At 51.1% G+C, this 23697-nt stretch overlaps 2 protein-coding genes across 6 annotated transcripts in view; one reads left to right on the top strand and one right to left on the bottom strand.

Moving 5' to 3' along the window:
* IL11RA (interleukin 11 receptor subunit alpha) overlaps nt 1-9227 on the top strand; it is a 145238-nt gene extending 136011 nt beyond the window's left edge. For 3 of the 5 annotated variants that reach the window (XM_083575807.1, XM_083575809.1, XM_083575808.1), the window contains 2 exons: nt 272-354; nt 2803-9227. In XM_083575807.1, the coding sequence (XP_083431933.1) occupies nt 272-354; nt 2803-2819 (100 nt within the window). In that variant the 3' untranslated portion in view covers nt 2820-9227. The remainder of the gene's footprint in view (nt 1-271; nt 355-2802) is intronic. The other 2 variants (XM_083575805.1, XM_083575806.1) reach the window with 1 other exon arrangement.
* Nucleotides 9228-10444: 1217 nt separating this feature from the next.
* LOC310744483 (uncharacterized protein) lies at nt 10445-19615 on the bottom strand. The gene is made up of 7 exons (XM_083575944.1): nt 19238-19615; nt 18048-18214; nt 16817-16891; nt 16385-16447; nt 14656-14738; nt 13312-13388; nt 10445-10680 (listed from the first exon to the last, which is right to left on the bottom strand). Exons 2-6 carry the CDS (start codon nt 18195-18197, stop codon nt 13316-13318), a joined length of 444 nt encoding a protein of 147 aa, XP_083432070.1. The 5' UTR covers nt 18198-18214; nt 19238-19615; the 3' UTR covers nt 10445-10680; nt 13312-13315.
* Between the last annotated feature and the right edge of the window lie 4082 nt (nt 19616-23697).

Genomic DNA, 23697 nt, shown 5'->3' with positions numbered 1-23697 from the left:
GGAGACCTGTTCCACCCCTGAACAGCTCTTACGGTCAGAAAGTTCCTCCTCGTGTTGAATCAGAATTTCTTGCGATTTCAATCCATTGGTCCTTGTCCTCCCCTCCAGAGCAGGAGAAGACATGGTCTCCCCACCTTCCATGGGGCAGCCCTTCTGATAGTGGAAGATGGTCAGCCCACCTCCTCTCAGTTTCCTTTCTTCCAGGTTAAACATGCATCCCATGGCTAAGCGGCCCCCGCCTCAATTCTCTCCCCCTCCCCATCTTTCCCAGGGTCCGAATGAAGAAGCACAGCAAAGAGGCCACGAAAAACCACGACCTCCTTGCCGCTGCCATCCACATGAAGGCCTTGCCCAGTGAGTACAGCACCTTGTGGGGAGGGCGAGGAAGGGGAGGGGGACAAGATGCTCCCCCAAGAGGGGATATGGGGCAGGAGCATCTCCACCTCAGAGTGCACAGACCTCCTCTGGCAGGAAGTCTCCCTCTGGCATTGTCCTGGCGCCCGCAGGATCAGGCCACCCTCTTGCTGGCTGCTAATTATTCAAGGCCGTCTGAATTTGGGTGGGTTTCCTTATTTATTCCTGCTTCCTTTGTCAGGGGCTGTGCCTTGATGTTGGGGGTCAACCCTGCCTGGACTTCTGTTTACCTGAAAATGGAAGTTCCGCCACCACTTTTAAACTCTAGAAGCATGGTCCGTTCTCTCTGAGACGATCACTCTGTGCATGCCCATGAGTACTCTTGTCTCCTTTCTCCTGACATAAAAAGGTAAAGGGACCCCTGACCATTAGGTCCAGTCATGGTTGACTCTGGGGTTGCGGCGCTCATCTCGCTTTACTGGCCGAGGGAGCCGGTGTACAGCTTCCAAGTCATGTGGCCAGCAGGACTCAGCTGCTTCTGGTGAACCAGAGCAGCACACGGAAACGCTGTTTACTTTCCCACCGGAGCGGTACCTATTTATCTACTTGCACTTTGACGTGCTTTCGAACTGCTAGGTGGGCAGGAGCAGGGACCGAGCAAAGGGAGCTCACCCCGCCGCGGGGATTTGAACCTCCAACCTTCTGATCGGACTTAATTTGGGATGCACAGCTGGGCAAATCTCCCTGCTGATGCGTCCCCTCCATATTCCTCCAGACGCCCCTGGCACCTGCCTGAAGGCTGTGAGGTCCGGGGTGGGGACTGCAGAGAGGGGGTGCTGCTGCAGACAAACCAGTCTGAAAACGTGTCCTCCCGCCACTTTGGCCTGCAGAATCCCAAAGGGGCTTCTTGCCAGGAGAGTCCTTCCGGCCAAGGCCTCGTCTGACTGGTTTCAGAGGCGGGTAAAGGGATGCGGGAGGTGCTGTGGGTTAAACCACAGAGCCTAGGACTTGCCGATCAGAAGGTTGGCGGTTCGAATCCCTGCGACGGGGTGAGCTCCCGTTGCTCGGTCCCTGCTCCTGCCAACCTAGCAGTTCAAAAGCACCTCAAAGTTCAAGTAGATAAATAGGTACCACTCTGGTGGGAAGGTAAACGGCGTTTCCGTGTGCTGCTCTGGTTCTCCAGAAGCGGCTTAGTCATGCTGGCCACATGACCCGGAAGCTGTACGCCGGCTCCCTCGGCCAATGAAGCGAGATGAGCGCCGCAACCCCAGAGTCAGCCGCAACTGGACCTAATGGTCAGGGGTCCCTTTACGTAAAATGTTCCACACAGAGCAGCCTGGCCATTCCTGGGAGCTCAGCCATGTAGACGTTGCAAAGCTTGCAGCATTGAGAAGAAGAGACATTAGCGGGGAGATTTGGGATTTGTGCAGATTCTGCATGACGGAGATTTCTAAGGGCTCAGGAGGTTTCCTGGATGGGGCTGCAGCAAAGAACCGCCAGCAGGCTAGCAGATTTCATAGAATTGCAGAGTTGGAAGGGATCCCTGGTGATCATCTAGTCAAACCCCCCCGCAATGCAGGAATCTCAACTAAAGCATCAACTGCCACAGGGAGCACAGGTGAGGCATGCAGTGCAGGAGTCTCTAATCCTCAGTGTGGCAGCTGGTGCATCCAGTGCCAGGACGCTCTCCTCTGGTTTTTCCTTCTCCCTGCGCGTCGGTTGTTTGGTTTTCTCTATTGCCCTCTTAGTTCTCATTCATTTATCCCATAAAATCTATGCACAGCTTGAATTTCTTTTTTATTAAAAAAAAAAATCAAAGTGGTTTACAAGGAGAGTAAAACAATAACCAGGCAGAGGGCCTTCTCAGTAGTGGCTCCCACCCTGTGGAACTCCCTCCCATCAGATGTCATAGAGATAAACAACTACCTGACATTTAGAAAACATCTGAAGGCAGCCCTGTTTAGGGAAGTTTTTAATGTGTGACATTTTAATGTATTTTTAATCTTTGTTGGAAACCGCCCAGAGAGGCTGGAGAAACCCAGCCAGATGGGTGGGGTACAAATAAAAAATTATTATTATTATTATTATTATTATTATTATTATTATTATTATTATTATTATTATTAAATTATCTGTAAAAGCAACTCTTTAAAATGTGCAAAAGATGCAATCAGCAATAGACTCAAAACCCATTAAAACTTGCATCAACTTTCAAAACATTTGGGTGGGATTGTTGAACCGGAAATCTTTTTAGCAAGCACTGGGGAACAATAATGTTGTCACTGAGAAAAATCTGCAACAATAGTTTAAAACAGAGAAAGCTAAAATCCTCAAAGGAACAAAAAGTCACACCAGTTTCCTGGGCATCTCAGTCGGCTTGTCGAAGCAAGAATGTTTTTCTCAGGCAATTCTATGACTGCACCTCCTTTTCTCTTTCCCCTGCTGCAGAAGCTCAGATCTTGTAGCAAGGACCTCTCCCCCCTCCCCACTGGCAGCAGACCCCCCCACGCCAAGAAAAGGGACATCAGCGCCACTGACCTCGCCAGTCGCAGCTACATATGGACTGGGGGGCACTGAGGATGCCCCTCTACTGACCCCACCACCACCACCATGGAAGGACTCTCTTGGGAAAGAAGCTCATCAACAGGACATTTGGGGTGGTGTATTGGCCCTGGGGGGCACGCCTGCTGGCTGAGCACCAGCCCCCCCAAGACCTCCTCTTCTCCCCATTTCCTCATGCAGACTGAATGCTGTTTTGGGACTGACTGACAGCCTCTGGACAGCTAAGGAGGAGGAGAATGTTGAGATTTCGTTGCCCACCGAGCCTGGCAGAGGGCGCCAGCGCCAGTAGGTGTTGGCTGGCACAGCTTGGGGCAAAAGGACCGCCCCCGAGTCTGGTGCCCCCATCACCCGCAAGGAGCCAGAGCGTGACTCTTGGGACACTGGGACGTTTTGGGTACCCTGCCCTTCCCTCGACGGTTGCCCCGAGTTAAAGGCAGCATCGCTTATGGAACCTGCTTCCCTGGAGCCCAGGCAGTGCATGGCAGGGGTGTGTGGGTGTGTGGCATCTGCAGGGCATGGAGGATTAGGGGTGGGATCCTGCATCCCATTCCAGGAAGGGAGCATCAACCGGGGGAGACCTCAGGGTGCGAGGCGATGGCAAAAGCCTCCCCACAAAGGCAAGGAACGAGGATGGCAGAGCTGTGGAATTGGGGGTTTTCGATATGTCGCTGCTCCCAGCAGCCCCAGTTAGGATAATGGGAGCTGGAAGCCAGAAACATTTGGAGGGTCCCCAGCCCTGAAGGAGGGCAGCCATCTGTGTGTGTGTGTGTGTGTGTGTGTGTGTGTGTGTGTGTGTGTGTCCGTGTGCACGCGTGTAAACTTGTACAGATGCAGCTACTCTCAGCGTTTGAAACCTGGAACTGAATTCTCTTTGTTGCAATGAATATTTAGCATATATAGCTTGGAGGACATCAGATTCTGCTTGTATCGGTTCAGCTCAACTTCGGTGCAAAGCACTGCACCCAAAGAAGAGTTTGGCACACTGTCAGTGTGCTGGAAATGCGAGGAGACTGGGCTCACTAGGCTTCCACGCTCTGGCATTCAGAGGCAGCTCCTTACGGGATCCTGGGTGCGGGGCTGTGGGTGCAGATTCAGCCATGATTGTAACACAAAAGCTGGGGAATACCTTGTTAGGCGTGAGCTGGGAATCTTAGGTTTTTTTGGGGGGGTTAAGAAAAAGGAAGCATGTTTCTCTCTCTTGATGATCAGCATGTGGGAAACACCTGCTAGGACTTCAGAAGGTGGAGACCCTGGAGGAGGAGGGGGCTGGGAGTGGGTAGCCCTTTTTCTCTGCCCCCTCCCCGCCATGCCAGCCTGCCCCCCTTCCAATCCCTAGACCCCCCCCCACTTAACCCCTCTGTGCTTTGGACTTGGACAAAAGAGCCTTCAGATGGGATCAGCTCAAAGGGTCCCATCTAGTCCAGGTTCCCCTTCTGGCGGTGGCCGGCGAGGAGGCCAAATGGGAAGTGCCCCCCCCCCGCAGGACCCGAATGCAACCATACTCTCTCCACTGGCTGTTCCCAGTGGCTGAAAACTGTGCTGGCAGAACGGAGCCATTGGAGCCATCGTTGCTGGTAGCCAAGGGAAGCTGTGTCTCCCGGGGGCTCCCCTAAGCCTCTTTCAAAGCGTTCCAAGTTGGTGGCCACCCGTAGCTCTTCTGGGAGAAGGGGGCGCTTCTTGAGGGTTCACAGCTACACGCAGAGAGAGATGCATACTTTCTTCACACAATTAATATAGAGATCAGGAGGCAGCTGAGGTGGGGGGAGAGATTTCCTGTTTCTTGGAGATACAAGCAGTGGGAGGAATCGGTGAGTTGGACGGGACCCCCAAAGGTCCTCTATTCCAACCCTTTGAAATGCAGGAACCACAACTAAAGTGCTGTACTTTTCACTCCATAAGAGGCACCTGACCATAAGACGCACCTAGTTTTTAGAGGAGGTAAACAAGAAGAAAAATATTCTGAATGAAACAGTGGGTGTATGTTTTTTGTGGTTCCTGCTGTGGCCACAGACATGTAATCTGATGGTGAATCCTGAGGATCCATGTGGATCCGTGCTTTGTAACCACATTTTTGCACCATTGCAGCCCCATGAAACAGTGGATGCATGATTATTTTGGTTCAGGCTGTAGCCATGGACATGCTATGTGATCTGATGGTGAATTTGGGGTGACCCAATGTAAAAATCCTAAGGATCCATGGGCTTTTACCTCCCCCTCCCAGGCAGCCTCCTTTATCTCTAGCGTCCCTTATCTCTCTCCCCGATCGACAAACAATCAGCGGCTTTGTTTCAACACCCACTTCCCTCTTTCAAAAAAAAAAGAGCATGATCTGCTTTTCTCCCCTGGGCAATTCAGCTCCAGGGACCACACCTTTGCTCCATAAGACGTACAGACATTTCCCCTTACTTTTTAGGAAGAAAAAAGTGTGTCTTATGGAGCGAAAAATACGATATTTCTGATAGGTGGCCATCCTGCAAGTCAGCAGGAGGAGAGCAGAAAACTTTCCTCTCTGCAACTCAGTGACATCCACGCCCCCCCCCCCAGGCGGCCAAGGGCTTCTTCCGCATGCAGGCATTGGGTGTGCATTCCCGCAAAGACTCAGGATAGACAGAAAGGTCTCCTTGCAAAGCATCTTGCTACAAGCCGCAGTGGCATCTATGGGCTTTAGTGCAAGTCTGGTGGAGATGGTTGGCCTCCAGGCATCCCTGGACCACAACTCTCATCAGTCCCGGCCATCAAAATTAGGCTGGCTGGGGCTGATAGGAATTGGAGTCCAGCACAGGAGAGGCGAGGTCTAGCGGTGGCTGTCAGTAGAACCTCCATCTTCAGAGGCAGTCTACCTTGGGACACAAGTGTTGGGGATGGAGGCGCTGCGGCCGTCGCATTTTACTTGTGGGATTCCCAGAAGCACCTGGCTGGCTGCAGAGGGAGACAAGATTCTCACTGAGACGGATCCTGGCCTCAAATGCAGCCACAACTCACGGTCTTCCTATGCTCTGTGGTTGTGTGTGTGTGGCCTGGTTCTGCGGAGCGAGGCGAACAAATTGCCTGTCGTGTTTAGGGAGTGTGTCAATGTGCATGTTCCCCAGGTGCTTCTGTTCCGGAATGTGTGTGTGTGTGCAATTAGTCTGCGCTGTCTCCCGCAAATCCCGGGTTCACGGGTTTAAGGTGTGGGTCTGGGCAAGGCTTCCTGCCTCTGCGCTCCCACTGCCTCCAGGCCCCTCTGAGCAATTGCTCACACACGTTTCGGCCGTGCCAACCCACCACCCCGGAGCCAGCGAGCGGATGAGGTGGGGCCAGCCGTGCGGTGAGGAGTCTCTGGCCTTTGCCAACCCCGGAGGCAGCAAACTCGATGGAAACTTCCTGAGATGAAGGCAAGCAGTGGCGGCGGCAGCAGGCGCCAGATGACAGGAGGGGAGAGGAGGTGGGGAGGCTAAAAATAGCCAGGAACACTTTCTCCTGCCAGGATGCTGGCATGGCTGGACCACAGCACGGGGGTCAAAGCGATGCTCCCTGCCAGCTGGAGGAAAGGCTACCTGGAACCTCCTTGCTTTGAGGCGGAGGGGAGGAAGGGCTCAGGGCCTCAGAAAGGACTGCAGATGCCTCTGTAGTTTGTTGCTCCTCTCACGCAGCAGCAACTTAGCTTCAAGGAAAGTTTGGGGTTAGAGGTGACATGATAGACGTTTGCAAAACGATCCCCAGCCTGGATAAATTGGAGAGGGAGAAAGTTTCTCCCCCTCCTCTTAACAACTACAACTGACGCTGAATGTTGAGAGTTTGGGGACAGATAAAGTTTTTCATGCAGATTTAAACTGTGGAACTCACTGCCACAAGAGATAGTGGTTGGCCACTGTGAGAGCAGGAGGCTGGACTAGATGGGCCATTGTGTTCTTGTGAATTGTGGGACTGGCTTACAGGTTGGTTTGACAACCCAAGCAACAATTACTAACACATCGGTTCCCTGGCAGGTCATTGCAGGGAGAAGTTTTGTGCATGTCCGAACTGGCCAGGAAAAGGGAGTTGGAGAGGTCAGGTGTGCCTTCTTCACAGAGGGGACCTTGTGAGTTTATGGTGGAAAAAGGGGAGATGGAGAGTTTGGGCACCGATGCGCGTGTGTTGCGCTCAGTCTGTGTACGCTCCCCTTGCCTTCGCTCCATACAAAAGATTTCCATTTTGTTTGGGGCTCTGCCCTCTCACTCTGGAGTGCTGCACAGGTGGCCTCTCAAGCACATGAGAAGAGCCCAGCTCCTGTACTGGATCAGGCCAAGGGGTCTCCATCTAGCCTGGCCTCCTGTTCTGTGGCCAACCAGGGGCCCCAAATGGGAAACACACACACACCCAGCAGGTCCTGAGCACAACAGCACCTCTCCCTGCTCTTGCTCCCCAGGAACAGGTATTTGGAAACATCTCTTTAAATGCCCCCAAATCGCTGTGATTTCTGCATTGCAGGCAGTTGGGTCATTGCAGATGACCCCAGGGTGCCCTCCAGCTCTGCAATAGAGGAGGTCATCAACAGCCGTGAAATGGGAGAATGTCAACTTCATTTTTCCTCATTTCCAGGGGGTGGAGAAATTCTCTCATCCTTTTTCCAGCACAGGTATCCATTAGCTCACGCAAGTCCACAAGGTCTGACCCAGTCTTTCTAGCCCATTTTGCTGTCGTTGGACTGCCTGCGGCCACTGGGGCCCTTCCAGGACATTATAGGGCATGGGTAGGCAACCTAAGGCCCGGGGACCAGATCCAGCCCAATCATATTCTAAATCCGGCCCGCAGACGGTCCGGGAATCAGCGTGTTTTTACATGAGTAGAATGTGTCCTTTTATCTAAAATGCATCTCTGAGTTATTTGTGGGGCATAGGAATTCGTTCATATTTTTTTCCTTCCAAAATATAGTCCGGCCCCCCACAAGGTCTGAATGACAGTGGATCGGCCCCCTGCTGGAAAAGTTTGCTGACCCCCGTTATAGGGCATCTTGGGGATATTGGCTGCCACACGCACACACACACGAAATGATGGGGAAGTATTTGGAATAAAATTCTGCAAAGGGGCCTCTTTCTCTAGAGTAGGCGCTGGATTTTTCTTAGGGGAAATGCCTTCTGAGAAATTTCAGATCCACTGTTACTGACTCCTCTACAGGACTGACCATCTATGCAGCATTTTTAAAAGGGTCGGGGTGTAAATGTGAAGGGGTTTCAGTACAGCTATCCTTGCAGCCTGGCAGGGCTCTCATGCATTTTGGGTGAAGGGTGGCATCCGCAGGCTGGCATAGCACCCCTTTTAGGCGATTGTGCAGAAGGGTCCTTTGGTGCTGTGTGCGTGCATGCACGTGTGTGTGTGTGTGTGCGCGGGGAATTTCATATTCGGTGCAGAACGCAGCATTACCACTTCCGTTTTAAAAAGAATGTCATGCCTCTGTCCCTCATGATTGCGGAAACGAGATTGAAACTGAGGGGCCTTGTCTGGGGAGCTCCCGGAAGCTAAGAGGATCCTGAGCAGGGTCTGTTAGGGCTTCAGCAGTCTGAGCCCACTCCCAGGAGGCTGCTGAATAAATAAACCAGGCAAAAAGGAACAATAAATTATGCAAAGCACCAAGCTATGCAAAATTGGTCGGAGGGAGGAGGCAAAACCCACAAAGCACACAATTCTACAAAAAGTGCATGATTTATTCAGCTTGCAGATTCTTGGCTTTTCTTGGTGCGGGGTGTGTGTGTGTTACTTTGGTTTGCAATTTGTTTTTCAGACTGTTTTAGAGAGATCCAAGATTCTTTGTGTGAGTCAATGAGATTCCTGATTGGCAATGGATGTTGTTTATGTGTGGGGCTTGCAGGAGTGGGGGGAGACCAGCTGGCCGCCCATGCCGCCCCCACCCCTGCCTCCAAGTTGCCAATGATAGCTCTGCTTTCTCCCCTCCTGGCACCCACAAAGATCCCAGTTCCATAGCTGTAGACGTTTCCCTTTTTTTAAGGGAAATTCCCTTATTCCGAATAGGATTCCTCGCAAGAAAAGAGAAAAGCTGACAGCTCTGCCCAGTTCCAAAAGAAGTTGCCGCCTTCTCCTCCTGCTGCTGCCGCCCCCCAGTCTTCTCTGCTCTTCCAAAGAAATTGACCCCAACCAAGCAAGGACAGGCAAAGTTCTTCATTCCCCTCTCCATCGATTCTTGCCATGGGCTCCTCTAAGCTGGCTCCCTCGGGTGCTCTCGTTTCGGGTGGCATTTGGTGCCCTGCGAACCTGGTTGCAATAAGCTAACGCCGGACTGTGTAACAGCTGTGGGCTCGTCACACTCGTGTATAAATAAAAATGAAGGAAAGTGAGCTTTTTGTTACTTCTGGGGCTTCCTGGACACAAAAGGGTGGGTGGGGAGCAATCCCCTACAAGCAATTCAGTGCCGCTCTGCGCTGCCAAAGGTGAGTCAAGGCCACACACAGCCCAACAACTGTCTTCCTCCTGGAACCCTTCGCATGGTGAGCAGGTATGACCCTTCTGGAAAGGTGGGGGGCTTGGGAAGGCAGAGAACAGGCAAGCAGCTTGCCATTGTCTTAGGACAAGACACCTCCTACCTCTGGGCCACGCAGCCAGAGATGTGGACCTTGGGAACAACCAGTTTCTAGAATTCCAGAGGAGGGAGCCTCCCTGTTTTCTTGCTGTGCTGTTTTCCTACCTAAGCTATCAACTCCCCCCACTCCCCAAAAGACTTAGAATCATAGAATTGTAGACAGCCTCAGCCCAGTATACCTGAAGGAGCGTCTCCACCCCTGTCGTTCTGCCCGGACACTGAGGTCCAGCTCTGAGGGCTTTCTGGCGGTTCCCTCACTGCGAGAAGCCAAGTTGCAGGGAACCAGGCAGAGGGCCTTCTCGGTGGTGGCTCCCACCCTGTGTAACACCCTCCCATCAGATGACAAAGAGATAAACAACTACCTGACATTTAGAAGACATCTGAAGGCAGCCCTGTTTAGGGAAGCTTTTAATGTGTGACATTTTAATGCATTTTTAATCTTTGTTGGAAGCCGTCCAGAGTGGCTGGTGAAACCCAGCCAGATGGGCAGGGTACAATTATTATTATTATTATTATTATTATTATTATTATTATTAGGGACCCCAAGGGTCATCTAGTCCACCCCCTGCAATGCAGAAATCTCAGCTAAAGCACCCCTGACTGATGGCCATCCAAACTCTGCTTAAAAGCCTCCAACTCTACAATTCTATGAAAGGTTTTTGTGGGGAGCGCTGAGATTGCGCCTCCATGCAGATGCAGGGGTTTTAATTCCCCTCACACACACACACCAATGTACCGTATTGGCCCGAATATAAGCCACACTTTAAATTTTCACGATCGGAATTTGGAAGAAAAAAAGGTGCAGCTTATATTCAGGCCAATACGGTATCTTTGTGCTGGAATGTCTTGTAATAACTGAGCCTGGGTTTCTGCTCCAAAGGAATTCTTCCCTCGGGGAACCAGCACCTTCTGGTGGCAGAAGATGCAAACAGCCCATCCTGGGCAAAAAAGAAACTTGGCAGCTGGAGCAGGAAGTTTCAGGAAGAAGCTTTTAATTTCCAGAGTGTTGCAGATTTCAGTCCGTCCAAAGAACAGCAACTGGGATATATCTGGGCGGCCAGCGCTGGGCAGGGCAAATAGAGGCTTGTGTTGCATCCTTTGGGATCTGGCTAAAGATAGGGGGCATATTTGGGGGGAGGTAGTGATGGGGTGAGACCGGGGTCCTGGCAGCAGGGAAAACATCACAGGAAGCGCCCCCTGCCTGGGGTCAACTGGAGGGAGGAAAAGGCAAGAAAGATGAGAGGAGAGCAAAGCCATCTTTCGCCCCTTCAAGCATGAGCCCCACACCCCAGAGCAGGCTTCCCCAACCAGGCGCCCTCCAGCTGCTTTGGACGACAACTGACACCAGCCCCAGCCAGAGCCATTCCCAGCCCCCTTTGCGTCCAGCCTGGCTGTGGTCTCTCCTTGCTGGTGTCTGCCTTGGAGCTGGCCCTGGAAGGCAGTTGTGGGGAGACTCACAAATCAGAAGCTGCCTTATATAGAATCTCCTCCATCTAGCTCAATATTGCCTACACTGGCTGGCAGAGGCGCTCCGTGGTTTTGTAAGAACTGATCCAGCATCCTGTTCTCCCAGCGGCTGACCAGATGCCTCTTCTGGGAAACCAAGCAGGATTCAAGCACAAGGGCAATCTCTTCTCACATAGTTTCCAGCAACTGGGATTCAGAACCATCGCTGCCTCCGACTGTAGAGGCAGAGTATGGCCATCCTGGCTAGAAGCCATCAGTAGCCTTTTCCTCCTCCAAGAATTTGTCCCATCTTCTTTTAAAGCCATCCAGCTTTGTGGCCATCCCTTCCTCTTGTGGGAGGGAGTTCCACTGTCTAATGATGCTCTGCATGAAGCAGTGGCTTAGCATGGGGGGCCAGACTCTTGGCAGCCCCAAACCAGGCAACACTGCAGAGATTCCCATCATGCCCTGCTGGCCATCAGTGGCAAGGGCCGGGTGACTGCAGAGGATGCTCTACACACACACACACACACACACACACATGCCCTTCCCCTGACCAGTGTGTGAGCACCCGCCTGGAATCAGCCTGGCAAAGAGCATTACACCCCTGGCATGAAGAAATACTTTATTTTATCCTGACTCTTCCAGCAGGTGGGGAGTTTTACCTGACCCCGCTTGGAGATGGCAGGATTGAACCTGGAACCTTCTGCATGCAGAGGAGGTGCTCTACCTCTAAGCTACGGCCTTTTTCCGTAAAGTTCGTGCCCTCTGGTCGTTCAAGGTGCAGACAGGAGCAGCCATGGCTCTGGGGCTGAGGGATCTGTCTAGGCACATCTGCTACTGGGAGGAGATTCAATTTCACAGCTGATCTCACCCCCCATGCACGGTGAAATCGTAACCCCTTGCCTCACCTTTGCAGGCAGCTTGTTTCGCTCCCTCTTGGGTTTCCGAAACAAAGCTTTTGGAAGCCAAGATAAGAGGAGGAGGCCCAGAGTTCGGTGGCAGGGAACATGCGTTGGCATGCGAAGGCTCCCCCGTGGCATATCCAGTTAAAAGGATCTCAGGTTGCAGAGTAACACAGTTTCATGCATGCTCACGAACTTGGTGCTCTTGCGAAAGCAGCACTAAACATGATGGATGACACCGGAATTGACTCCGGCTCATGAGTCAAACCACGCCTGGCAGAATTTGAGCTCCCCTTCCTTTAAAGGGAAGAGCAGAGCTCCTCTCCCTGCTTCTAAGTTAAAGCTAAAAACCTCCTTAACTGCTTCAGGGGATCTTCACAAGGAAGGCAGTTTAGGGCTCTTCCCAGGGGAAAGTGGCAGGGAAAGTGGAAGCGGAGACAAGCCCTTAGTTGAACTTTTAAGGCATGGGTAGGCAAACTAAGGCTCGGGGGCAGGATCCGGCCCAATCGCCTTCTAAATCTGCATGTTTTTACATGAGTAGAATGTGTACTTTTATTTAAAATGCATCTCTGGGTTATTTGTGGGACATAAGAATTGGTTCATCCCCCCCCCCAAATATAGTCTGGCCCCCCACAAGGTCTGAGGGACAGTGGACTGGCCCACAACTGAAAAAGTTTGCTAACTCCTGTTTTAAGGGAAAGGTACCATCAGCAGTTCTAAAGGTAAAGGTAAAGGGACCCCTGACCATTAGGTCCAGTCATGGCCAACTCTGGGGTTGCGGCGCTCATCTCGCTTTACTGGCCGAGGAGCCGGCGTACAGCTTCCGGGTCATGTGGCCAGCATGACTAAGCCGCTTCTGGCGAACCAGAGCAGCGCACGGAAACGCTGTTTACCTTCCCGCCGGAGCAGTACCTATTTATCTACTTGCACTTTCTACGTGCTTTCAAACTGCTAGGTTGGCAGGAGCAGGGACCGAGCAACGGGAGCTCACTCCGTTGCGGGGATTCGAACCGCCGACTTTCTGATCGGCAAGTCCTAGGCTCAGTGGTTTAACCCACAGCGCCACCCGTGTCCCTTTCAGTAGTTCTTCTAATCCTTTTTTAAAAATCAAATATCTGCACGAGGTATCACTGTATGGGATTACCAGAACTATACACATGTTTAAATTTCTACTCTTATGGTGGTTTTCTGCTACTTCCAGAGATCATTTCCTAGCGAATGTTGTGAAGCTGCCTTTCTGCTGCTGAAGCACACTCAGCCGGACTTTGGGTGCAGTTTCTATCATGCCACCAAGACCTCTTTTTTGGGGGTGGGGGAGTGAAGAGCCTCAGCCCCAGAGCCAGAGCATCGACTTTGCATGCATAAGTCTCAGGTTTGATCACCAGTGACATTTCCAGATAGACCAAAACCCTGGAAGGCGACTGACCAGTTGCTGACCGCCTCCACCTGCTTTGGCTGACCACATATCCCATCTCTGCTGCGCTGACGTACCTTGTCACGGTTGCACCCTTTTGTCTCTCCTGCACATCCGGAGCCAAGGGAAGAAGTAGAAGCAGCCCCAATAAATCCTGCAAGAGAGAAAAGGGAGGGGGTGGAGATCCAGGCCTCTGAGCAGAGAGGCTCCCACCTCGGGGAGGGAGAAGACCTGCAGGAGGGAAAGGAAGGTGGTCCCAGGCCCCTGAGAAGCAAGAGACAGGATAGGCCAGACCAGTGGCTGATCTAGTTCTCACAGGGGTCAGTCAGAAGCCTGTGGGAAACACTTGGGCAGGATTCAAGCACAAAAGGGCTCTTTTCTCCTGTGGTTTCCAGGAACTGGTTTTCAGAAGCGCTGCTGCCTTGACACGGAGGCAGAGCACAGCCATCCTGGCTAGTAATACTACTACTACTACTAATAATAATAATAATTTATTACTTATACCCCCCCCAACTGGTCGGGCATCCCCAGCCACTCTGGGCAGCTTCCAACAAAATATTAAAATACAGTACAGTGGTATTTTTGTTCGTTCGTTCGTTTCCTTGGTTGCAATAAAGCGGCTAATAAATTTAATAAATGATTATGATGATGACAATAACCAGTGTTTTTTATTTTATTTCTTAAAAAAATGTTTAGCAGTACTCTCATTTTCCTACTCATATTGAAATACGGTACCTCAATGAGGCCAAACTTAGATTCACAACATGTTTGGGGGTATGCGTACCCCTGTGTCCCCCCAGGAAAAAAGCACTGACAGTAACACATTTAGTGTAGTGTCTAGTTTATGTTCTGAACCACCCTGTGATCTTTGGATGAAGGGTGATACAGTGGTACCTCGGGTTGCATACGCTTCAGGTTACATATGCTTCAGGTTACAGACTCCACTAACCCAGAAATATTACCTCGGGTTCAGAACTTTGCTTCAGGATAAGAACAGAAATCGTGTTCCAGCAGCGCGGCAGCAGCAGGAGGCCCCATTAGCTAACGTGGTGCTTCAGGTTAAGAACAGTTTCAGGTTAAGAATGGACCTCCGGAATGAACTAAGTACTTAACCCGAGGTACCACTGTATACAAATTAAATAAAGGAGGAGGAGGAGGAGGAGGAGGAGGAGTGTTTGGCCCAGGTGAAGATCAGACCTGAAGATTGTGTGCCCCTGGAGTTAGAATGGCAGGCCAAGGATGGAGGGGGAAGAGGGGCAGAGAGAGACGCTTCTTGCTAAGCTACAGGTCTCCTTTGCACCTTCCAGATGCAGGTGACACCCTTAAGGCAAGGTGCTCCAAGCTGCTCCAAAAAGGAGGCTTGGCTTGGCCCGGCCAGCAAGGAGGCTGCTGCTGGACCCTGGAAATGCTTCTGCACTCACTCTTCGTGGACCGACTCTGACTCCCAGTCCAGCCTCCAGCCATTAGACTCCAGCCCTTCCTCTTGCCGAATGAGGTCTCCACCCTGCAGGAAAGATAGTCAGTGTTGCTGTATTGACCACACCACACACACACATGAAGACACACAGCATCTCAGGCATCGTCATCAGCCGAGCCATGTAGCTACATTGCATTGCCAACAATCCCACAATAAGAACACAAGAAGAGCCTGCAGGATCAGGCCAACAGCTCATCTAGACCAGCATCCTGTTCTCACAGTGGCTAAACAGCTGCCATTGTGGGAGACTGAGCATAAGAGCAACATTCTCCCCTCCTGTGGGTTCCAGCAACTGGTATTCAGAAACAGGGGCAGAACATCTCCTACTGCCGTGCAGGGTGGGTGCGCTTGCAGGGCTCTGTGCATGCCCATCGGGGAAGTGGGCATGCCATGGGGCACACTCATGCACCGGAGCCCAGCAGAGGAGAGGGGTAGTGAAGCGACCGCTCTGCCTGTCCCCCTTTCCACTGCTTCTGCCCCTGGGGGCAGGTTTGATGCAGAAGTGGAGCTGCAGCCAACCGGCCTCCCCCTCCCTTTTGGCTGGCCCAGGGGTGGCCGTAAGAAGAAGGAGGCCTGAAGGCTGGGCCTGGGCGCAGCTTCCCTCGATGAGGCAGCCTGTGTGATAGGAATTTTGAGGTCTTAGATATATGTTAAATGTTCATAAGTGTACCAACCAAGCACGTACATAGATCAGCACAGGAAGACCGACCTGAAACCATTTTGATTCCCAAACTGACCAAAATGTTTTCTCTGCAAGTTCATAGGAAAATGGAAAAGCCTCCCCATTGTCTTTTCCTTCACAAATCCTGTCTTAAGGGCACATTTAAGATATGAATAGGGTGTGAGCCTGTGACCTGGCTCAGGAACTAAGTATTTATCATTACAAAAGACTGGCCAGGCTCCTCAGGCAATCCAATCAAGTGACCATTAAACAGGTAACCCGGCAGACAGGAGGGAAACAAAGCACTCAGATTTCTGCTGTAGACCATCCTTTCTGTGATGTAGGTATGGTGTATCTGGGGGGTGGGTCTTGAGCTACACCCATTCTGTGATGTATATATAATGTTTCTGTGGGTGGTCTTGGACTCCAGGGAGGGAATTTAAAATGTCTATATAAGGGCAGGCACACCTTTGTTTGGGGTTCCTCCTCCCTCCTGTATGGGGTGAGCGGGGGATCCTGTTGCAACAGATCAATAAAGATCAGGCTTACTAGCTGCTTTGCTTCTCAATATTCTCTGGTTGGCCTCTGTTATTTTCTCCTACCAATAGGGAACCTACGTATGGACTCTATATGGGCTCTTGGATACCCCATAAGGGAGAAAAGGGCAGATTTTTGTTTACAACACCTGGCATGGGGGAACCTGGTTGTGTCCCTCAAAAAAATGTGTCTGAGTCTACCCCCCACTCCATGCTATGCCATGTTCAGAAGCATTTCTGCCTCTGACTGTGGAGGCATCCATTGTCCATACCATCAATACCAGCTGCTAGAAACCGCAGGCCAGGAGAGGGTTTGAGTGCTTGCTGGATTCCCATTGAGGCTTGTGGTTGGTCCCTGTGTGATGGGCTCCCGGCATGATCCAGAAGGCTCTCCTTGTGTTCTTGTGGTTCAGCTGTTCCCTCCACCACCGCCACCTCCAGACATCCTTTACCTGGCTTCAGAATTGCCCACTTGCCTGAAGGCGGCACTTCTCTCCTTTTGCTTCCTGCTGCAGAGGCCTCTTCACCTCCTGGCTGCTCTGTGGATGAAGCGATGGAGAAGGTCGGTGTTAAGTTGTGGGTGAACATATCAGACGACACAGCGATTCTTCAAACAGCTCTTGTTTATTCACAGGCCAGAACAGAACTAAACTGAAGGGTTCAGCCAGCCTGCTTATATAGAGCTCCACTAGAACGCAACAGTAACCATTTTCTGTAACTATCCAATCACTGAACGTCACTTTCAATCCCTTATTTGCATATGTGGACCTAAACTATCTACAGTATCCCCCTGCTGGCCCAGGGTGAGAACTTCAGTACATAACAGTCGGGACCCTTGTAAGGCTTCGTGTGTGTTTGTGTGGTTGGAGGGCACAAAGTCCGCAAGGCTTTCCCATCCTTGGCCCTACCTGCTCCACATATTCCGCTCCTTGCACCAAGGGATCCTCACGCGCTCCGGCTTCCAGCTGCTGCTGCTGCTTTTTCTGGGGGCAGATACGGAGAGAACAGAGGTTCATCTAGACTGCGCCATCTGTTTTTAGAGAGCAGCGAAGTCATTTGCCTGGTGTCAACAGGCAGTGAGTTCAAAAGTGTGGGAGATGCCACACTAAAATGGCTATTGAGCGGCATCTGCAGTAGTGCCAATTCTGCCGATTGCAGCAGTCGAGTGGGCACACTTGGGGTAAGGTGATTTCGTAAGCAAACTGGTCCCAAGTTGCTCAGGGCTTTACAGTGGTACCTTGGGTTACATACACTTCAGGTTACATACGCTTCAGGTTACAGACTCCGCTAACCCAGAAATAGTACCTCAGGTTAAGAACTTTGCTTCAGGATGAGAACAGAAATCATGCTCTGGTGGCGCAGCAGCAGCAGGAGGCCCCATTAGCTAAAGTGGTGCTTCAGGTTAAGAACAGTTTCAGGTTAAGAACGGACCTCCGGAACGAATTAAGTACTTAACCAGAGGTACCACTGTAAATACTAACACTATAGGGACACAGTGGCGGAGCTTCATGCTCCGGCACTGGGAGGTGGAGAGCAGGCAGGGGCGTGGTTGGCGCGCGTCCTGGGGTGTGTGGCCAGTTGCCTGCAGGGGCATGGCGTCTAGAGCTGGCGGGGGGGCAGCCGTGATGGCACCCCCCCAAGATCACGCTGCTGGGGGTGGTGTGCGCTCCTCCCGTTCCCCTCTTCCTCGGCCAGTGTAGGGACACAGGTGGTGCTGTGGTCTAAAACACTGAGCCTCTTGGGCTTGCCAATCGGAAGGTCGGCGGTTCGAATCGCCGTGACGGGGTGAGCTCCTGTTGCTCAGTCCCAGCTCCTGCCAACCTAACAGTTCGAAAGCACGCCAGTGCAAGTAGATAAATAGGGACCGCTGTGGCAGGAAGGTAAACGGTGTTTCCATGCGCTCTGGTTTCTGTCACAGTGTTCCGTTGCACCAGAAGTGGTTTAGTCTTGCTGGCCACATGACCCGGAGAGCTGTCTGTGGACAAACGTCAGCTCCCTCGGCCTGAAGCAAGATGAGCGCCGCAACCCCATAGTCGCCTTTGACTGAACTTAACCATCCAGGGGTCCTTTACCTTACCTTACCTTTTACCTATACTAACACTGACACCTTGAACTTGCAACCAGCGTAGGTCTACTGACCTGGTAGGCGTGGTCTCCCCTCTTGGCTTTGCAGTTGTCTCTTCTCTCCCAGCGTAGCCCAGACACCATCTCTCTCCTCTCCGACATGGACTGGGCAGTGGGGGCTTTGGGGGCATTGAGGCTGTACATCTCAGTCAACAGAGACTCCATGGCCACAGCAGAAGCCCCTGAGGACACCAAATGCTTGGGTCAGCTGGAATATCCCCTGACTTGCCCTGCCCTCCCTTTCCCATGAAGTGGAACGCCAGCCTAATGGGGTAGACATCTCCACTAGGAGATTGCACCCATCTCTTTAGAGTTCAGCTGCCCCTATCTGTTAGAATTCCTGCTCCGTGATGGCAGTCATGGGATTGTTGTCTTTCACATGACTGTGTATGTTTTAACTCCACAAAGTGGGAAGTGATGGAGACGGGATGTTTGTGTTACTGTGTTCTGTGAAGTGGGACTATTGACCTTTGTTTTTTCTCTTTGCTGTCTGATGCTAGAGAGAGAGGGAGCCATGTTGCAGTGCTCCGTGTGTCTTTATATGTAAATAAAGTAGATTAGCCAAAATGCTAAGTCACTGAGGTCTGTTACGCAAGCTGCAAAGACTCTGCGGATCCCTAAGTGTACCGGTGTCGGTTGGCATCGGTCGCTGTGATGTTCGGGCTGAAGAAGGCTTTTGAAGCTCCTGAGTGATCGACCAGAAGGGAGGGAACATGCCAGTCGGGCATGTGTCTCTGCCAGGGTCCTACTCGAGAGGAGGACAAGCTCCTGGTAGAACATCCTTCTCCCTGTTGGGTGATCTTAATATATGTCTACACTGCTGTTGACTGCTCTGGAACCTTATGGTGATGGGCAGGGAAGGGAAGGACACAACCAACTGTAAGAGCTGTTCAGCAATGGAATGGACTCCCTTGGAAGGTGGTGGACTCTCCTTCCCTGGAGGTTTTTAAGCAGAGGTTGGATGGCCATCTGTCAGGGATTAAGAACCTAAGAAGAGCCCTCCATGAATTTGTCCAATCCTCTTTTCAAGCCATCCTACTTGGTGGCCATCCCTGCCTCCAGTGGGAGGGAGTTCCATAGGACAATGCTGTGCTGAGTCTCCCAATGCTCAGCTTCGTTGGGTGTCCACCAGTTGTGATCCAACCACATCTGGAAGGTCACAGGTTCCCCATCCCTATCTTAACAGACGCAGCCAGCAGACCCACCTCCTGGTGTGAAACAGGCCTCCGTTAAGAAGTGCTCCAGGAGCAGGGAAGGGAAACGAGGCCCTCCTCAAGTGTCAACAGAGTCCGCCTTCCGAGTTGCTCAGTCTGACCAGCCAGACTCTTGTGCCCAGCTGTGCCAGAGCTTCTGCTGCCTCCCAGTTCAACTGAGGACACCTGTGGCCAGTGGGGAGCTGGCTCAGGGGGAACCGCCAAGAAGACCACCTCTCTGAGAGGCAAGAGGTCGCACAACAGCCTCTGGCAGTGGCTGAGAGGGGGCAAATTGCGGCACCCTCAAATCCAATGGGAAGAGGATAATCCAAGATGGCCTCCACCAGAGTCAGTTGCTCCATCCTCTGCTGGGATTCCGTGGTTCTGTGACCCCAAAGAGACAGCAGAAAGAAGGTCAACGCCAGGCAGAGGCAGCTGGCATGGCCTCTCTCACTGGGAAGCTGTTCACCAGATGTTCTGCTCTCTCTCAGTATCATATGAGCGCTCTCTGTTTCCCCCTGTTATAGGAATTCTAAGGTCTTATATATATAAAATAAATGTTCATAAATGTACAAGGCAAACACACACATAAGTATAAAAACCGCGTGTCTGAAATAGTAAAGATAAAAAAGGGACCCCTGACCATGAGGTCCAGTCGTGACTGACTCTGGGGAGTAAAGCGCTCATCTCGCTTTACTGGCTGAGGGAGCCGGCATACAGCTTCTGGGTCATGTGGCCAGCATGACTAAGCCACTTCTGGCGAACCAGAGCAGCGCACGGAAATGCCGTTTACCTTCCCGCCAGAGCGGTACCTATTTATCTGCTTGCACTTGGACGTGCTTTTGAACTGCTAGGTTGGCAGGAGCTGGGACTGCGCAACGGGAGCTTACCCCGTCGCCAGGATTCAAACCGCCGACCTTCTGATCAGCAAGTCCTAGGCTCTGTGGTTTAACCCACAGCGCCACCCACGTCCCTATGTCTGAAATAGTACAGGAGAACAATCCTGAAGCCATTTTGACTCTCCCAAATGGACCTCAACTATTTCTCTGCAAGGAGGAAGGAAATGGGGGAAGCTTTCCAATGGTCTTTGGACTGTAGGGGCTGCTTACACCTCCCTGCAAATACAGCCTGGCAAGTATCTGTTAAGCTGAGCACACTCTCAATGTGCGTAAGAGATTCTGGAACTAAGTATTTACCATCTCCAAGGAATGGCCAGGCTACCCAGAACATGCAATCAAGTAAGGCATTAGCAGGTATCCTGGAAGACAGGAGAGAAGCAGCACACTCAAATTTCTGCTGGGGACAGGCTCCTTCAGTGATGTATGTATGATATTTTAGGTTGCAAAAAGATCAGGCTTACTAGCCGCTTTGCTCCTCAATATTCTCTGGTTGGCCTCTGTTATTTTCTCCTACCGATAGGGAACCTACATAAGAACTCTATACGGGCTCTTGGGTACCCCATAAGGGAAAAGGAGCAGTTTTTTTCTTACAACACCCCCAGCATCTTATTGTTACGGATGTTGGGAGCCGTCCTCAATCTGCCGAGTGGTAGCAAGATCCCAGGGGTTCCAGGCCTCCCCAGAGTTTGTGCTTCTTTGGAGAACCGAAGATGCAGCGGAGACGGTTGTAGCTTTAAGAAATATGGTTTATTTCACACCTTCAGTCTGAGTCCATGTGCTCCCATATTGTAAACCGCCCTGTGATCCTCAGATGAAGGGCAGCATAGGAATTCAATAAATAAATAAGATACAAATGGAGGGTTTTTTGTTTTGCTTTGCTTTTAAGCATGTTAGTTAAAACCAGTGCTTTTTTCTTTTTTAAAAAAATGTTTTGGGATACTCTCATTTTGACTCAAGAAAATCACCATTTTTCAGTTCAAATCAGGAAAAATAAATCCAGTAAATGGACAAAAGTACAAAGATTCAAAAAATGTTTAGGGGTATTCGTACTTCTGCATACCCCCAGGAAAAAAACCACTGGTTACAACCGTCAAACCTGGCTTCAGTTAAAGTGCCCCGCTGGGCTGAAAAAAGTATTGAGCAAGTGCCAGGCATTCAGTGAAGAGGGTGTGTGCTGTCTGACCTCAGCTGGAAGGGAGTTCCACAGATTTGGGTCTACCATACTGAATGCTTCTAGTTTAGGGTCGCCATAGGTCTGGAATTTTCCAGACATTGCTGGGATTTGGCTGCCAGAAACAGTGTCTGGGAGAAAATGTCGCTTAAATGTCCAGAAGTGTTGGAAGTGTGCATTTCTCTAATTTTATGCCCCTCAGGCTCCCTTCAGAATCTGCCATCCCATGGGCCCATGAGATGCAAAGCGTCCTGTTTGTGTAAATGCTCAATGCTGTGCTTCTTTTACACACTGCCTGGAAGAAGAGGCCCCGTGGCCCCGCACCCACACTTTCTCCACTACACGTGAGCAGCGCATGAACTGCGCTTCTCTCTCTGTATCTCTGAGCATTCTGGATTAGTTGCAGTTTCTGGGTCACCTTCAAAGGTAGCCCCACACAGAGCCCATTGCAGAAGGCCAAGCGGGAGATAACTAGAGCATGCACCACTCTGGTGAGACAGTCTGCGGACAGGGAGGGTCTCATACTGTGTGCCAGGTGGAGCTGATAGACAGCTGCCCTGGACACAGAATTGACCTGCGCCTCCATGGACAGCTGTGAGTCCAAAATGACTCCCAAGCTGCGCACCTGGTCCTTCAAAGGATGATGATTTCAGGCACATGTCTCCCAGTCCTGCCTGAAGATGCTGCCTGTCAGGGATTGAGTCTCGGACTGTGAAGCTACAGCCTCTCCATTGACTGACTTCTTTATTTTTTCCGCTCCTAGGGAAAAGTATTCAGATTCATGGGGGAGTGAAAGTCAGGGGAAAGTTAGAGCGTAGAAAGTACCTGGTGCATCAGCTGAGACGGGTGACTGTACATGAAACCAACCTTGCTTTCCCTCTGAAAAAAAGCAGAAGAGAGCTCCGAGGAAGGAAGGAAGGATTGATCCCTCGGTTCTGTGTTCTTCAAATGGGGAAATGCTAATTCTCAGCTGCTGTGAATATCGGAAAGGAACATACCAGGAAGAGTTCAAGGGGAAGAGTTGCTGTTTGGGGAGCAGTCTTGCATTGGCCAGACGCAAAGTTGCATGCAAGTTTTCAGGATTCACAGATCTCTTTCTCAGAAAAGAGTAAGCCTGAAACTCCACCACATGCTTGCACCAGACTAGGAATAGGCAGCTGAGGGTCCGATCTGGATCATAACAACTGACCCCCCCCCATTGTACTCTTTATTATTATTATTGTGGTGTCCTTTCGCTCACTTTAAGCAAGTGGACTGGGAGTTCTGGAGGGGGAAATGAATTGAATTTTTTTCTGGAAATAATTCCTATGCAAATTAGGGTGATTTTCAATGGATAATTTGCATTGGGTAAAAATATTTTACTATTATGGTGTCCATTTGTTCGCTTTAAGCAAGTGGAGTGGGTTTTCCGGGGGGGGGGGGTCAATTCAATTCCTATGCAAATTAGGGTGATTTTCAGTAGATAATTTGCATTGGGGGGGGGGAATTCTGGTGCCCTAGACCTCATTTTACTTATATTCAGTAACCAAAGCTAAAAACCTTGAAACTGCCTGGGTTGGAAGGCTAGGCTGGGTGGCCATCTGTAAGGGATTTTCAGCTGCAATTCCTGCATTGCAGGGGGTTGGACGAGATGACCCCAAAGGGACTCTGCAATTCGATGAGGCTTGCCTAACATCTATTTGAAACTGGCAGCCCAATAAATTTATAAAACAAAAGATTTTCTGCAGAAAAATTAAGTGCTGGGAAATTTTCTGCTCCGCATCCCTGCTTTGAATGGAGTTTGCTCCTTATCCCCCTCAGGCAAAGAGACTAAAGAGGTTCTTTGTGTGTGCGCGCAAAAGCGTTCAAGGGTTTGTTCCCAATATCTTCAGTGTTGCAAGAAAACGCCGGATGTTTCTCTACGCCCCACTTGCTCGATTCAAAACATGGACCCTGTAAAAATAAGCAGTCGGCCAAGGCTCCCGCACACCTTTGCAAATCAACAGGCATTGTTTCACCTGCTTTGTTGTCTTGTGTTTTGGAGGGGGGAATCCCCTTCTGAACTGAGCAGGGTTGGCAGAGGCACATTCTTGGCAAATCTTAGTGTCAGGAGGATTAGATGCGGTAGGATTAGGATGGCATCCACAAGAGGTGGCTGGAAGTGGGCCTCAGACCCCCCACATGCACACACCTGAGCAAACACGGTGCCCTTCGCCCCATTGGTCTGCACAAGGCGGGCACCGTGCCCCTCCTGAAAGAATCCCCCACTCGGATCCTCAGTTGCCTGGGCAGTAGGAGCACACAGTTGCAGTTATTTTATTTTTGAATAACTTTTATTGGGTTTTATAAACAAGGATAAAAAGGTAAAGAGACCCCAGACCATTAGGTCCAGTCATAGCCGACTCTGGGGTTGCAGCACTCAT

Source organism: Podarcis filfolensis (assembly GCF_964270895.1).
Source record: "Podarcis filfolensis genome assembly, chromosome: 11".
Lineage (NCBI taxonomy): Eukaryota > Metazoa > Chordata > Lepidosauria > Squamata > Lacertidae > Podarcis > Podarcis filfolensis.
This window is presented reverse-complemented; position numbering and strand designations above follow the sequence as displayed.